Consider the following 16899-nt stretch of genomic DNA (forward strand, 5'->3'; position numbering starts at 1 on the left):
TTGCTTAACTTCATTCACCTACAGAATTCAAACATAATTTTTGAGTTCCCCCAGCTCCTCCCCTCCAATTACAAAGGATGCTTACCAACAGGTGCATTCCCTATTTGTATCCAATCCAGAGAGGAACAAGTAGATGGAGAGGCTTTTCTCCCAATAATCCAATTTCAGCTCTCTCCTTGACAAATCTCTCTGGTCCAGCTCTCCTTTAATGCTGTGTATTTCAAAAAAGCAGTAAAACACCCCTTTCTTCCACATACTTAGGTATTTGGCAAGCACTGTTTAAGCACCTCCTGAATGACATTTATCATTCCATACCACTATGACTGCAGATGGAAAACACAGAGGAAAATGCTCAGGAAAATGCTTCTTTTGATCCAAGTTTGCTCCACTTCAGTAGTTCATTCAAATCTTTCAAGCAGTTTGTTTTTTTCTAACTAGCCCCGCACAGTGAGTCATGTATGTGGTGATCCCTGGTAGTCCATGCACAGCTCCCCTGTCTCTGAGCCATGCTGGTTCACAGCAAACTGAGTCACCTTATTTTCTTTTGTCTAACTGGAAAGAAGTGACATGTTGTATGACAGGATAAACTGCAAACTGCTCAATGGGATGTGCACCTAGAGAACCCAGCAAAGGTACACAGCAGCCAAAACATTGGTTTTGTGCCTGCTCCAATACCTCCACTGCTGCAGTAGGAGAGACACCACCGATGTCACGAGGTCAGCACTAAAAATTACTGTGTCTGTTCAATGGGGAATGGGAGATAGAGAGCAGCATACAGCAGGCAAAACTTCCAACAGTGAATCCCAAAGGTGCATTTTGGTAACACTTTCATGAATGAAGAACGCCATTGACAAGCATTATATATGGCTTTCCTTCTCATTTTCAGTCAAGGCTTCTACTGAGTCAGCTACAAAACGGATGCCCTGTGACACTTGACTTGTTCTTCAAACAGTATTTCTTATTAAGTAAATCCATTAATTCAAATTAAATTTGTAATCAAATAAAGGTAAATGGAAAACACAACCATTTTTGCATAATATTTCAGTGAGATTTTACACATACATTGAAATGGATTGCCTACAGAAATTTCCCAATCTGTTCCTGCATGCACTCCTGCGGTTAGAGGTGGTCCCCAGAGACTGTCTCAAGCTTCTTCTCCTTGCACAGATGCTAATTCTGTGAGAACTGTGTTTTAGTGGTAGTAAAATATATGTGCAGATACAGTAACACTCGCCAAAACTGTCAGCGATGAAGCATTTTAGTGGGAAAAGACTGGAAGAACAAGGAACATAGGAGTAGGAACTCAGTGTTTTCCTCACTATGGAAATGCAAGAAATGCCTGATTCTTGCATCAATCACAGCAAATCCTTGTACCTTTGCTACTGTGGAGATGAGCCTTATTAGTCAGGTATGAAAGGACAGATAAGGAAAACCTGTGAGTTTGTTACCAAAATCCTTCTATTAAAGGGTCATGGGGCTCCCAGACAGAAACAGGAGCAGGGAAGCGGACAAGCTTTTCAAAACTGCCTTTTGACTTTGCTAAACATGCAAGCTCACAAATCCCAGCTACTCATCAGGGCTCTGCCATCCATGTGGGTTCAGCCGCCTGGGTGGCTTCACACCTCAGAGCACCAAACACCTCAAGACACAGAAAGTTGTTTTTATTTGCTTCCAGGCTGCTTTTTCTTGCTAAGGTGCCCAAAATCTGCATGTTATTTGGCACATCACAAATAGCAGAACAATCAGCAAATGAAAACATGTAAAGTAAAGGATGCCCACTGTCCAGGTGGCACTAAAACCTACAGTGAAATCCACACATCTGTTTTGTTGGTATCCTGATTAACTAGGCAGCCCAGAAGAATGGAACATCTAAAAATGGATTTATAGTAAAGTCACCAATCTCTGAGCTGCCATGTGAAAGCCATAAATCAGATTCACTAGCATCTCTGGCTGTTGTATTTTTGACAAAAGCAGACCATGCCTGAATAACAGTCTATTATGCCCAAAACAGAGGTGAAAAACCCAGGATACCAGAACCAGGCTAATAATATTAATTTCAGTGACCACCACTACCACTTCATTTCCAGAGGGCCCTCCAACATATTTAGGCAAATCTTGACACTGCCTATCATTATCTGTTACTCAAAAGACAAATTGATATTGTAAGCCTTAGTCTCCTTGGAGTCTGCTCTTCTTTTTGTTTTAAGAACAAAAATCTGAAACAGAACAAAATATCCAGCATGTACAATTCTAGGTATTTTCATAAATTGAAAGACCAAGAGTCTCACAACAGAGTCATTCACACCGTTTTTTCTATACACATCTGAATCACTGCCTCTAGTGACTTAAAACTTTGCGATTTTGATATTTTCTCCCTAAAAAGGCTCTCACAGAATTGTCACACAAGAAGTGCAGCCTTCTACCTTCTGTTTATAAGCTTCCTTAGAGCCAGTCATTTATCAGAGTTATGAGCAGTGACTATTAAAGAGGTGCATAGGCCATGTGCAAAAAAAAAAATTCAAAAGCCTTTTCCCAGTGCCTTCCCCTTGAAAGCCTTCTACAAAATCAGTGAAGAATGCTACCCTCTGCTTCACACAGTGGTAAATGACCAGACAGGCAGCAAAAGTTTAGGCCTGAGATGTACAGAAAAGATGGACACCATTTAAAATCTTACCTTCTGCACGTTGGGTTTGATGCACCGAACAAAGAAAGGGTTTGAAGAACTCAGTGTCGCCATTAAGGAATGAAGTGATTCCTGAAACAAAGGCAGAGAGAAGACAGTAGTTCACAAGCTGGATTTTTGTACAAGCAACATAACCCCGGACAAGAGCTCCTGCAGCTCAGCCCTGCAGACAGCATCTAACTGCAACACCTAGTGGTGCACACCAGAAGTTACTGCACCATGGAAACTCTTGCTCCCAAACAGATGGGGTCAATATGTGTGTGTTCCCTTCTTCCACTGGCTCTTCTAATCAAAACTGGCATCACCGTTTAACAATGAACAAGATTCACAGATTGATACGAAGAAAACTGTTCTTAAAGAAACACAAAATTATTGTTTCACGAATCTTTCAAATGACTGCTTAAGACTTAGGATCCGCAATCCCAAACAGCTAAACTTGAACAAGTCAAAAGGAAGGATAAGGGGTCTATAGCAAAATCCACCAACTCAGATTTCCTCTTTTCATTTCAACCACCCCAAACCCACTCATTTTCCACCCTCCCTGAAGACAACAGTTTTTTTCTTAGCTTTAGAACTCTGAATGATCCAATGCACATTAGACTATCAGCTGTCTGAACCTCAGCCTGGAGATAAAAATCACAAAATCCCTCAGTCCTTTCATGATTATTACTTTAATTACACATCCGCCCCTTTCCCACCTGAGCCATCATTCCGTATCTTATTCCAACTTGCCTCATTCTGTATCATTAAGTATGATGAACCTTTTTAAGCTGAAGTCTTCCATTTACTTTGCAGAGATACAAATGCTTGTACAGGAGAGGGGCTCAGGCTCTGAAAAGCCCACAAAATTAGCAGTGGTAAAGTTACACCCCTCAAAGGTGGCACTTTGTGCCAGGCAGCAGAGAGAATACAGAGAAGGCTGCCAAGGAGGCGGAAAGTACACATTTTAAAGGAGCAACACTGTGTGTCCTGCCATATGTCTTGGAGCAAAACTGTCAATGTCAGTCTGTTATAACAAATTCTTGCTTTAATCTGCAGACCAAGCACTTACTTGGTGATTGAACATGCAGTGAGAAAGGCAGCAGGCAGAGTTATGGCTGTGCACACGCTGGTGCAGGGCAAAGTGAGGAAACAGCAAAATAACTGGGAACATAAATGGTAGTCCTTGGCTCGTTTGCCTGTGCCAGCCTATGGACCAGGCAGTTGGGCAGCAAATATTAAACAGAACATACAAAGATGAAAATCTTTGTGTAAAGACAAATATTTAGAGCTCTGAAAAATAAAGGTTTCATTCATATTAAACCTGTGTGAACATTACATCTGTGTACAATTCTCTCATCCCAGGCTCCCATTTGCAGATTGGAAAAGTTGGTCAGTCTAAACAAAAATTATTTAAACTATTTTCACTTTCACCTGTAGCACAGCCAGCCAGATTTTCCAAAGTGCTGCAAGCCTCTAAGGCACTGTCAGGTGATGAGCTAATCTGGAGCTTGCCCTGGTAATCAACAGGCTGAAACAGATGGTATCTAAACTCTGCTATTCTGCGTGCACCCCTAGGCCTGCATTAGGCAGGTCATCAAATGAAAAGAAGAGTCAACCAATTTATCATGAGAATAAAACTGTGAAGGCAAAGTTCTTATCTTCAGTTGAAATAAGATGGGAGTAATCCCTGTAAGGCTTTAAAACATGTGAAAAACACCCAACCTTATTCTCTGGGGAAGGCATGATGTGAAGGTCAACACCTTGTAAAGCAGCCCAGCTGGTTAATGGTCAGTTACTGCAGTGTTAGATAAGAGGCAATAATGTTTTGATTTCATGTTTTATCACCCTTATGTTTTCCAGGGCCCCTGACAGAGAACAGAAGGACTACTACACTTTGTTCTACCTTGCCAAATGAGCAAAAAAATATGGTCTGTTTTTGTAAGGTTAACATTTTAAAGGTCTACTTTGCACATACAGAAATAACGAAGTGGAAATAGTACCTTCAGCTATCCCAGAAAACCAGCAAATAACACCATCTCATGACAAGAAATGGATACTTCTCAGATGAGTTATGGTAGCATAAAGCAAGCTGTCCCAAAAATACATCAGTGTTTTTTAATAAAACACATTGTGTGTGCCCCAGCATACACTCCTTGCTGTTCTGTCCAACACTTAGCAATAGTCTATTAGGATAAAATCTGCCCTTAAGAGGTTTGAGTCTGCTCTTCTTTAAAAAAAGTGAATGAACTCTGTAAATGTATATTAATTCAAACAAAATGAAAGGCAACTAATCCAGACTTGTACTCAGGCAATTTAGGAGCTGTTTCATGCCAATCTTTCCCTTTTAAATAATTTGCAGATTAGACTTTATGCTAGATTTCAATTTGGTGCCATTTTTGATGAGAGGCTATAAAGCCTCATAAAAAGGTATTTAATGAAAATGCCTTCCAAACTTTAAGTTAAAGCAAGGCAACACCTTAATGAGGTATTTATTCAGCACTTATTTTTCTCAACATACAGGCACTGCTGTAAGGCTTTGTGGGATTTTGTGGCTGGATTTAGATTATAAAGACAAATCAGGACAAGAGAGACCAACTTCACAGATGAGCTTTAAAAGTAAGAACAAACAGGCAAGTGGGGAATGCAACAGGAGTTTTGTGGGGATGGTGTGATGGAAAGGTTAGTGTCTACTTGAAGCTAGCTAGAAAAGTCAATCAATTAGCAAGGGCAGTGTCATAGAAGACACAGCAGTGTTTTCATGCTCAAATTTTGTCTTTCTCAATCTGCACCTGTTCCTTACTGACCAGGGTCTGTCTGTCACTGATTAGCTACAGAGCAGAGATGACACATTAACTAACCTTGAACTGGAGACTGACAGTCGGTTTTCGGTGCTTGCTTCCACATTTAAGAGTGTCCTGATTGTTGCGACTTGAAACGTGTTCAAACAGATCATAAATGAAATCAAGACTGAAATGGAAAAGAAAAATAGTATTTCTAAAGTGTATCTTAACAGACCATGAGGTTCATATCACTGTAGAATGCAAAGAAAGCACTGTCTCTTAGCAAGAAGCTCCATCATCAAGAAAATGCTCATTGATTTTCTCCACAATCTTTAATAAACAATAGATTTTTGCCTTTGCAGAATTTATCCAGGGGAGAAAAAACAAAAAAATAACAAGGAGGTTCTTTCTTCTCAATTCCAAACACCTCATTAGGGAAATGAAGAGTCAAGTCCTGGAGGCTTTACTGCATTTCACTCAACCAAAACTGCAGCTGACTGCAACCAGAATTGTACCTGAACAAAAACAAGACTAAAGACTAAAAACAAGACTTCCAGCTTGGTTAGGGACATAACACAAAACAGCCCTCCATGCAAACCTCACTTTCAGATAACAGCTGTGCATGCTGTTTCCTACACTATTGGTTGGGTACTTTCCTCTGAGCATTTCTACAGAAACACAGACATTTTAATTCAAACTCCACACAGATTTTGGTGCAAAAGCAAAACCAGACCCAGCCCAGTTTAACTCATTCAGTATTTTTACCTAGATACTTCAGTTGACAGATGTTATATCAGAAATGTCATAAATCCAGAACAAATAACAGAGGGAATTGCTTATTAACAGTTTCCCTGGCACAGAAGGGCTTAAGGGATTTACAAACAAGCAACTCGCACAGCAAAGCAGGATGACTGGAGGGGATAGGGAAGGGCACCAGATGAGACAGCAACATCCAGGCTCATCTCCCTCTTCTTCTGCCATTCCTCTGTGTGTCCTTGAGTCTCAACCAAACACCTACAAAAAGGGATGTGGTACCACCACATCTCACAGGGTACCACCATAAGGACCCTAAGACCTTACACAGCAGAATGACATGACACATGCAGGTACCAAAGGCATCCAAGCTCAGACTTTCAGTCAGATAAATCTTAATAGAAGTTTTCCCCTTAAAGCAATTGCTATATGGCAGTTTCCATTGTGGTAGTCTCCGACAGCAACTGTTCAACCAATTAGGGAATGCCAGAAATACAAATATGAAGTAAAAACCCACACATGCACACTGCCTACGAGGCACTGTGAAACAGTTAAAAACCACGACCACCTTCCAGCATCTTTACTCATTACAGAGCCTTAGTTCTCTAGGAAGCCCCTGGACTGAACAGCTAGAATAGTACAATGTAGGTAAACACAACTTTGTGAGAACTGATTACAGTCAGACCTGCTTACAGGCAACTCTGATATGCTCATTTCTGTGATATGATATGCTCATCTCTATTTCATTCTGCACTCCTTTCAGGTCCCTCAAGGTCTGCTGCTATGCAACAGCTAATGTACTCAAACCCCAGCAGAATTAGGTGTTTAATCTTGCCAGAATTAGTTGATACAACACCCCTTAGCATATGTCCTTAACAAAAATCACAGAAACTTACCTGCTTTCACGTAACAAGTTCAGGAGATCATCTCTAAAAGTATCCCTGTTCTTCTCCAAGATCCCCCTGACATCATACTGGACCTAGAAGGAAACAGAGCTGGTTCAAACAACAAGCCAAAAAGTCAGGCACCTCTCACAAGAGTGGTGCTGTAAAAAGTGCTGAGGGAACAGAGTGCTTTAGTTAATTTTGAGCAGCCTTGGGGGAAAATTAAGCTAATGAAAGTTCTGCTTGGAATAATTTCAGCAAATAAAGAAATTACCTCCCCAGCGTAGTGCTTCACTCCGAAGTTGTGAACGGCAACCCTTGGTTTTACATAAAAAGGATTGTTCTAATTGGAGGGAGAAAAAAAAGATAAAAATATTTGAAGGGGGTTGTCACATAATCCTCTCAACCCATACCTAAACAGACCATTGTCTTTCAGTAAACTCTCTGGAAGATTAGTGCTCCAAAAGAAAACAAGCAACTCATGATAATAGGATTTGTTAGTCTGGGCTGCTTCAAATGCAGTAATAACAGATTTATAGCACATAAAAAGGCATTATATTAAACTTGAACCTCATCTGGCAGAACCATCTATAAAAAGCACTTTGAAAGAGAAGGCTCTGTCTTAAATTGGTAGTTATGAAGATTGGTGGATATGCTTGCATCCCAGAAATTGTGAAAATTAATTCCAGTATCACAAATAAAGGTAACACTAATCTGGACAAAGGAAACAGCAAACTTTCAGTAAATGACATCAAGGTAAATGCTTTATTACATCAAAGGAAATTGAAGATCTAAATAATCTGAGCTACTGAAGGTTGACAGAGCTCTCATTAAGAGAAGATTTTAATTTACTAACCACAATAGAATCCTTTACGTGAACAGCAACAAGGATATGTTCTTCCAGTAACCAACTCAGCCTTGACAACAAAGTATATGGATTGCCATGGAAGTAGGATCACATCCAAAAAAGCCTCTAGAACTATGCACCCGTATGTTTGAACCATGAATTTCTACCAAAGCAAAGAGATCCTACACAATTTGCACAGCAAATATCAGCAAAACATCACATACAGCATGCTGGGCATTCAACTTCTCCAGTAAGGTGGAGTCAGTAGCTTGAGGAAAATGGCTCTCCTCATTGATGAGTGCTAGTAGTCCCAGTTTCTAGAACAGCAAGAAGAGGCAGAAGATGAATTAGTGCACAGATGGACACAGCTGTTGTCCCCAGTTTGGAAAAATCACAGTCCTTGAAGTTGCTGTGTGCAAAGAGGCACAAAACCACTCATACACAACTAAAACCCCAATATTGAAGGTGACAGTAATCCTGTTTTTCTGGCAACGCTCCTTTTGAAATATAGAGCATATGATCTGTGGGCAAAATAAATAAAACCAATCTACTGGAAGAATCAGTACTCCTGATGTAGGCAGTTTTTAGATGCATACAGTGACATTGCCCCAGAATATATCCCCAGCCTCCAAAATCTGCAATGATCAGAAGTCTGAGGACTTTGTGTAAAACAGCCTTTCAAAAAAGTTTCTTCCATATCATTATCCACTCAGTTGTTGAACCAATGCAAACTTTTAGCACCCACAGCGCCCAGGGGCAGAGCAGAAGATACACAGTTTAACTTCACCCTGCGAGAAGCACAACCTCCCTTTGCTTTACATATGTCTCTGTGTGATTTCCTTTGATGTTCCCCACTTCTCATGCTAGAAAAGGTGGTAAACAAAGCAAGCTACCCCACAGTTAATTAATGTGTCCAGCAAGCTCCAGGTTGATAACAGCCTCTCAGGAAAACATGGGTGTCCAGGTGCACATTTTAATAAGCCACTTCCCAAGGGCTCAGAGCAGCTCCTGAAAAGCAGCACTGCCCTGACTGCAGTCACGTCCTGCCTGCTGGATGCCCTGCCTGCTGCCACTCGCTTCTGTGCCCGTGTGAACTCCTGCAGTCACACACCCTGCCATGGAGATAAGCTCACACAGCCCGCCTTGTACTGATGGCAGGAGAGACCATGAATCAAATGGTTCTTTTTAATCATCTCCAAATATTGCTTTTGTATATAATCACAGATAGAGAAAAGTTGCTGCAAGGAAAAGAGCTCACAATATAATCCTTAACATAGCCTTACACGAAAATGATCTGATTAAAAGTTTGCTATTTAAACATGCAGGATCCACCATTTTCTTCACCTCTTCTTTGCGTTGACAAATGTTTTAAAGACATATCACCTCAGAACAAAAAAACTAAAAATAGGCAACAGTATCAAATTCCTTCTTACCTTTTCAATAAGATCCAAGCACTCTCCATTGTCTGTCCAATCAATATCTTCCCAAATTAGTCCTTCCCTAAGGAAAATAAAATGGGCCTTTTTATTGAATTTATTTTAGTTGTAAAAATAGGAGAAGCTGGTGTATTTATCTTGCAAATTACAGCAAAATCAGCTTGCTTTATAAAATACACAGCTCCAGAAAGAGACTTTCAAAGGAAGCAAAGGCAGCTGCAAATTAAGACTTCAGGTGAACACGATATTGTCAAAATTCTTTCCAATTTCTCCTTTCTCTCTTACCTGCTGTATTCCAATTGCTCCAAAGAAAATATGTGCTTGTTGAAATACTCCTGAAGCTTCTCATTTGCATAGTTAATATTGAACTGCTCAAAACGGTTTACCTAAAGAGACAAGAAATTTTCAAAAATGCATACACTTTAAGTATTTTACTTTGCAAACAAGGGAATGGGTTAGGTAATAACATGTTTAAAAATCAAGTTCCAGAGAAGATGACAAAAATATGTAAAGCAATAAAGGATGAATATTAGACAATCCATTTGAATAAGCTTTTGAAACCTACCTCAAAGTTTTCAAATCCAAATATGTCCAAAATTCCAATAGTCTTGAAGTCTTCCTTGCTCCTGATTCTGCTATTGATTTTCTTAATGACCCATGCAAAACACTGAGAATAAAGTGCCATAGCCATAGAATCTCTGCTGTCTATTGCCTGCATTAAGGAGGGAATACACAACACATCAACCACCCCATGACTGGGAACTGCTAAGACTCTGCTGGTCAGTGTCCTTAGCACAGCACAAAACAATGCATAATGCAAGCAGCTTCCTATTCCTGTGTAGCTTGGCAGCAATTGTAGTAGTACTTACAAAGCATCACAATTTGAGCTTTAACAGTTTAACTTAAACAGCTGTACTTTAGTATGTGGTTTTAAAATTATGTTTCAGAGCTAAAGCATTCAAAAAAATAGGAAATTATAAACTTCAGGTGTGGAGAAGGAAAGAGAAGTGTGAGAAACAATACCTTAATTCACCCTTTTCCAGAGGGAAACGTAATGTTATGCATAGCTATTTCTAATTCTTTTCTTGTAAATTACAAAAATATTTCTCCTGAAAATTTTGAAAAAAACATCCCCCTGACACAAGTGTCCACAGTGAAAAAAATATCAGCCTACATGTTTAGAATTTGAAAAAAATGGGAAGTAATCGGTCTTTGTAAGAATAACAAGGGACAAGCTATAAGCCCTGGCCAGAATAATAGGATGGGATCATAAAAATTATGTAGTACTTTTGATTACAACTCTGATGCATGAGCTAAGCTTCTGTTCTTGAGTGATCAATGATTTCTCTGGACTTGAAGACTAAGACATCTTTCAAAGACCCTAAAAATATGTCAAAATTGAGATGCCTTTACCTGTTGTATACTAAGAGGTGTTAGGATTTCTTCTCCCCTGAGAATCATCGACCTCTGAGTCAATGCTTCTGTTAGCTGTGTGGAGTCCAATCCCAGTAACTCAGCAGATCGACCCAGGGCTGACAAAAGAGAAAGGCAAATACAAATATGTCCCTAAATATATATAGCTATGAAACCAATTTGGTTTTTTACTATTATTATTATTACTACTACTACAACCACCACAACCATTTAAGACACTCCTGAAATGACAGGGATTAGAGATGAGAACATGATGAGAAATTCTAGGATACTGTTTTTGCTCATGAAAATGCATAAATATGCGCAACTAAAGGAAATTAGTAGTAGAAATACATCACAAGTAGTCACAAATATTTATTTTCCTCTTAATGCTACATGTCAAGAACTCAAACAATCTACTAACACATTTTTCCAGACACAAACAGAAATTGACTCTTTGTCCGCATGAACGTGTTTGCGTTTTGCTTGGGATGATGAGGATAAACCAATGAAATTTTTCTTCCATGCTTACTTTAATCTTCAGTTTTGCTATAATGTGGTATATAAAGCAGTACATAATGCTACTCTTTCATGCCATACTTAAACAAACATTTCTAATTTTAAATGCCCACCAGCTCAATCTTTGGACATACCAGCACATTCTTTCAGATATCTAACTGAAATACTGAAAGCTGTAAAAAAAGATACTTTCAGTGAAGATCGTGGTTAGGGAATGCATTTGAGCCCTTATGTTTTATTAGCTGGAGAATATTTCAAAGAAGGAATTAGATTCAAATAGAATTTCATTACTGTTAATGGAATAAGTATGTGCCCCAGGTCTTCCCAAATTAAGACCTAGCATCCAGCAGCAGACTCCTTGGCCTTATCTGTCAAACCCCATCCTCCCAAAGTAATATTTTAATCAACATTTACAGATGTTAAAAAGCAGTAAAACCCTTTTACTCCTTGTCCTTGCTACGTTCAGATATACTAACAACAAATAAAGCTTTCAGAACCCCAAGAAACATTTAGATTTGGATGCACAGCCTTCTCACCTGTTTTAAAGGACACTTGAGCCCCACCAGCAGTGATGAACTCAACATTTCCCAGATGCAAAATGCCAGCCAACAGCCTCAGAACTTCTCGTACTTCCTCCCTGCTGAACTCCATCACTTCCATTGCAGTCTGGAACGACATGTGAGCTTCTTCAATAACATGCACAGACTCAAAAATGGGAGGCCTTAGGAAAGCAAGTCAGGACAAAAAGAGAGCTGGCTCGAGTCCATTCCTTTGGTTTCATCCCAAACTGAATACACTCTAAGGCATCACTGGGACATCTTGGAACATGTAAGTATCACTCTGCTTTTAAGAAGTTTCATTTTGATGCTGTAATGATGTTGTAATTTGCTTTCAAATTCATCATTAAAATAGTATAAATATTGGAACGACCCACTGAGTTACTATCATTTGAATTATTAATTGATTACGTCCTGCATGTTTTTACCAAAATTTGCCTATTGGCCTTGTAGGTAACAAGGTGCAGGGGAGAAAACACAGCAGCAATTAAGACTTGATCATTTTTGTGCCCAAACGTGCACCTTACCTATGTGGTCTGACTACTTCCAGTCAAACGGAGGAAGAAAGGTATCTATATAAAAAGCACTGAATTTATGATTTAACAACATGGCAACAATCAAGACTCAACTACATAAATGAGGAGAAGAGCAAATAGTAAAATATTAAAACACTAAAACAAGAGAAACACATACTTTCCCTTGACACAGAAGGGGTAATTGTATGCCTCTTGAAATGACCAAACCTTCCAAATTTGGGTGTAATATGAGCCTGCCTGAGACCAGATCACTGTTTTGTACCCTTACAGTCAGACTCATCATGTTATAATCACTGCAGGTGTTTGACATATGACACATTTTGTCTTTCATAAATCATCCATTACAAATGGAAAAGCCTCAGACTCATCCCACAATTCAAAGCAGGGTAGAGATAATGGTTGAAGGTTTATTTTGTAAAGAGGACCTCTCACAACAAAAGGGAAGCAGCACTACAAGTTCATCTCCCTGAGCACTGTGCTGTTCCTTCCTGTCTCCTATAAAAAAGTTTCCCTTCAGTAGCATTTCCAAGACTTACACTGCAATAAAAGCAGGCAAGGGAGATAACTGTAACAGGAAAAGACAGGTGAGGGTGAGCTGTGGGGGTTTCTGCCCACCTCCTGCTCTGAGAATGCAGCCTGGCAGCCCTGCTCCCAGCCTGCCCACGCTGCAGGCAGCAGGCAAACATCACCTGCCCAACTGATTTCATAGTCTGCCTAGCCTGGGATGATTAGCACAAATTAAATGCCATGATAATCAACTTCAGCATGTGACTACAATATAGGTAAATTACCAACGTTTCTAACACTTCCTTCTGCCATACAAGATGAGGGATTTTTACACTGAAAAAATCTGCTGCATCCATGAGACATTAGTTCATCAGTTTGACAAAAAGATTAACATAGCTAAGCAAAAAATAGTTTGGTGAAGGGCATAAAACCAAATGCTTTATCTGATTTTTAAAATCTAACACACATCACCTTAGTGCTACAATACCCAATTAGTGTGGTCAATATGAACTAATTGCTGTGGAGGCGAGACATAAAGCCATTCAGAGAGATTCCATCAGGACCCGGGTTTTTAATCTGTGCTTATGTTTTCATAACTCTGTTGGTTAAGTTACGCCATGCAACTGGATTTCCTAGCTGCAACTTAAAGAGTCACAGGTGCTTTGCTCCCTGTGTGCTGCACTGCAGACTCCATCCAGTAGGTGCCATGTGATTTCGGCAAAGCTTTCAGATTGAAAAATGGTGAGATATATATATATATATATATATATATATATATATATATATATATATATATGTATATATATATGTATGTATGTATGTATATATATGTACACACATATATATTGTATATGCATCTATTTTTGTAATATAAAACAATATAGGGAAAGGCAAAAGCATGTAAAAGTCTTACTGACTTCCCAACAGATATTATTTTAATTTCAAAACATAAGCATTTTGCTAAATTACAGCACACTTTGAAACAACAGAGTAAAAATGAAATACTGGAGGAAAGATAAAGGCATGCTCAAAATGACAGTGAAGCATTTTAAGAAAATATAAATCTCTGTAAGATAAATGCCTCAATGAGAGAGCTGCACATGGAGGAAAGCACAGAAAGGCTCTGTCAATGGGCCCCACACAACTGAACTTCTAGCACTTTTAAAGCAAAAGAACTAAGGAAGCAACTCACAATGACTTCCTTGAAAGAATCTTTGTCACTGATTGTCTTATCCGCTATACATCCAGACTGGTTCAGGTAGTGGTAGTTCTCAGGTACAGATAAGTAAAAAGCATCTAATGAGAGAAAACAAGGTGAGTGAAAAGAATACAAAACCAGAAGCACTCCACAAGTTACGATGTCAGACTTAAACAGTTCATAATTCATTTGCTCAGAAATTATGACAATGCAGAAGACAAGGTTTTGTATTAAAATCAGATGGGGTGTTATTTTGCTTTTGCTGCATAAAAGAGTTAACTCTACTTTTTAGCATGCAAAGACAGCAGGCCCACGGGGAGATGCTGAAACAGCTTTAGGCAATTTTGCACATATACAAATGTAATTTCTTTTGTTCAGTGGATTTACTCTTTATGAGAAAGGATTAGAGCAACCAGAATTTATCTTTGTTGCTGTGGAGTTATTTAGTACCAGCAAAAATATTCAGTTTGAACACAGTGAGGCATGTTTGTCCCCAAGTAATTTTCCCAAGGCCACAGCAGAAGCTGGGAGGAAAACTACCATCAGCTCAGTGACATTCTTCAGCTAAGTAGGCTCCTTTATCAAGTTGAGCTCAAATTCACACTCACTGAATCCCAGCTGAATAAATAACCTATTTCTCAGCTTGGGTTAGTGGGTTTAAGCAGTTAAATTCTCCACTGCTGTCACCACTGCTGACTGCTAGCAGAAAACCACTACAGCTGTGTGACTTGTGCTTTGCCACTCACCTTTCTCTCTCTCTTCTATCCCTGCCAGCAGAGCATAGAATATATGATAATTTCTTTCCCCGGGGTTTTGTCTTACTACACGATTCTGTCAAAGTAAAAAATAGTTTCCAATTAGGTTATAATTTTCGAAGACAATTTTTTTATCCACAGTTTCAGACAAAAAAAAAATAATCAAACACAATTAACTAAGCAAAAGCAAACATCAACTTACTTTTTCCAATAAATCTGGAGCCAGCAAGAAAAGCTTCAGTCAAGGAATAAAGTAAAAATCAATTAATGCAGAAGCTTTTTATAATCTCCCTTCTTTCATTTGAAACAATAGGAAGACTGTCATGATTTTTTCTTAAAACATGCTAAGTCTGTTTCATACAATACACCTACTACAAGATAAATAAAGTAGCAACAATGATTATGTTGTAGCAGTTCTAATATCAGTGAATCAACACCTTCTCTTCCATCTCATCAAAACTGGACTTGGCAGATTCTGTATTTTAAATGACATCTGTTTTCCTTTGCCTTTTTTTTTCCTCTACAGCTTGGAAACAACCTCAAGAATTAAATTTTTCCCACTGAAAAAGCAGTTTATATTTAAAACAGCAGGTAGGATCTCCTTGGAATATTCCTCATCCCCACAACCTCTGTTGCTCTGGTGGAGCTGGTTCATAGACTGATTTTGCCAAATGCAGGACAAATCTGAGGATTTAACCCACTCAGACTCACACTGCAGCAATTGAGCAGCTCTGCTCTTTCAAGTACTTTTCCAGAGGAGTAAGCAGCTTATATGTGGATACAGTAACGAGGGAAATGGCTGACAACTCAAGTTATTCCCGAGGACTTAGGTTGTTTTAGTTCATTACATGGGAAATGTACACGAGCCATGTCACGCTGGCGGCAGCAAGCTGAAGAGCGGCTCCTCCAAGAGTTCATACGCCCCATGCCGCCACAAAAGCATGAGTGCATGTGTGAATTTGGTGTTGCTGCTTCCCCTTCCCACCTACTTTACTTCCCACCTACAATTTAACTGTGTATATTTCAGGACAGGGTGAAAGGACAGACAAAGGCAAGCCAGTTCTCCCTCAGTCCTCCATCAAAGAGGTACACGGGCGCTTCCCACAAACAGGGGTCAAATCACCAAACACGGATACAATCCATAATTCTTCCTCCCTGAATGTTTCCTTTCTGACAGATGTTCAGCTGAATAAACTTCCCAAAGCGACTTGAGTTGTTGTTGTAAACAGTCTTCGCATTGCCAAAAGCTTCCATAATTGGACTGTGAAGACAGAGAATGACAGGGGTGTTAACATGTGACCAGCATGCCAACAACTTCACATGGGGCTGGTGAAAGGAGCAGCACTCTGACAAGCTCCCTTCTGACACTCTGCTCAGCAGCAGCCTACATCCTAGCATTACCCTCCATTTAGCAATGGGCATCTCAGTTTCCTAGCAGAAGGTGCAAGTATTCATGCAACAGGAAGATAAATCATACTGAACTACTCTGCAGCTTCAGAGTAGTAACTGCTGCTTGCTACTTCTTTTGTAATCCCTCCAAAAGATGCCCACAATTCTCACTGCAGTACTCAAATGATAGAAATAAGAAATCTCAGCACATGCAAATTGCTAGATAGATGCAAAGAGTCCTCGTCCTAGGGAAATTAAACAAAATAACTACATCAAGATACAGCATGTACAACAGAGATGAAGCAAGATATACAAAAGTAATAGCATCTCAAATTGCCTTTGTTTTTAAATAGTTTAGAACCATGTAATTTCACGTCAACACCAAGATTTCTTTTTTGCTTGCGTAGATTGTGTCCAATTTATCTGATGCATTTACTCATCTGTCTTATCAGTTCTCCTCATCCTCCCTTTCCTCAGCATGCTTTTACTGCTTGAGCACTTTATCCTCACCATGCTGTATCTTGTTCTACCATATCCTCAGGCTACACAAACTGAACCAAAGGTTTCCCCGTCCCATCACCCATTTCCCTTACTCTGATTATCTGAATTCAGCCCCAAACAAAAATGAAAGCCACCATTAAAGCTTCATCCATTTCAAAA

The 16899-nt window shown here is 39.4% G+C and overlaps 1 protein-coding gene across 1 annotated transcript in view; it reads right to left on the reverse strand.

Annotated features, from left to right (window-relative positions):
* MYO10 (myosin X) overlaps positions 1 to 16899 on the reverse strand; it is a 163634-nt gene that overhangs the window by 48369 nt on the left and 98366 nt on the right. Inside the window, exons 6-19 of the mRNA XM_068197079.1 lie at positions 15987 to 16111; positions 15053 to 15066; positions 14842 to 14926; positions 14090 to 14193; positions 11834 to 11963; positions 10779 to 10897; positions 9931 to 10077; positions 9651 to 9751; positions 9363 to 9429; positions 8154 to 8246; positions 7357 to 7425; positions 7095 to 7177; positions 5524 to 5632; positions 2675 to 2755 (exon numbers count right to left, since the gene is read on the reverse strand). Coding sequence (XP_068053180.1) covers positions 2675 to 2755; positions 5524 to 5632; positions 7095 to 7177; positions 7357 to 7425; positions 8154 to 8246; positions 9363 to 9429; positions 9651 to 9751; positions 9931 to 10077; positions 10779 to 10897; positions 11834 to 11963; positions 14090 to 14193; positions 14842 to 14926; positions 15053 to 15066; positions 15987 to 16111 — 1327 coding nt within the window. The remainder of the gene's footprint in view (positions 1 to 2674; positions 2756 to 5523; positions 5633 to 7094; positions 7178 to 7356; positions 7426 to 8153; positions 8247 to 9362; positions 9430 to 9650; positions 9752 to 9930; positions 10078 to 10778; positions 10898 to 11833; positions 11964 to 14089; positions 14194 to 14841; positions 14927 to 15052; positions 15067 to 15986; positions 16112 to 16899) is intronic.

This window comes from Anomalospiza imberbis, chromosome 1, assembly GCF_031753505.1.
Source record: "Anomalospiza imberbis isolate Cuckoo-Finch-1a 21T00152 chromosome 1, ASM3175350v1, whole genome shotgun sequence".
NCBI classification, from domain to species: domain Eukaryota; kingdom Metazoa; phylum Chordata; class Aves; order Passeriformes; family Viduidae; genus Anomalospiza; species Anomalospiza imberbis.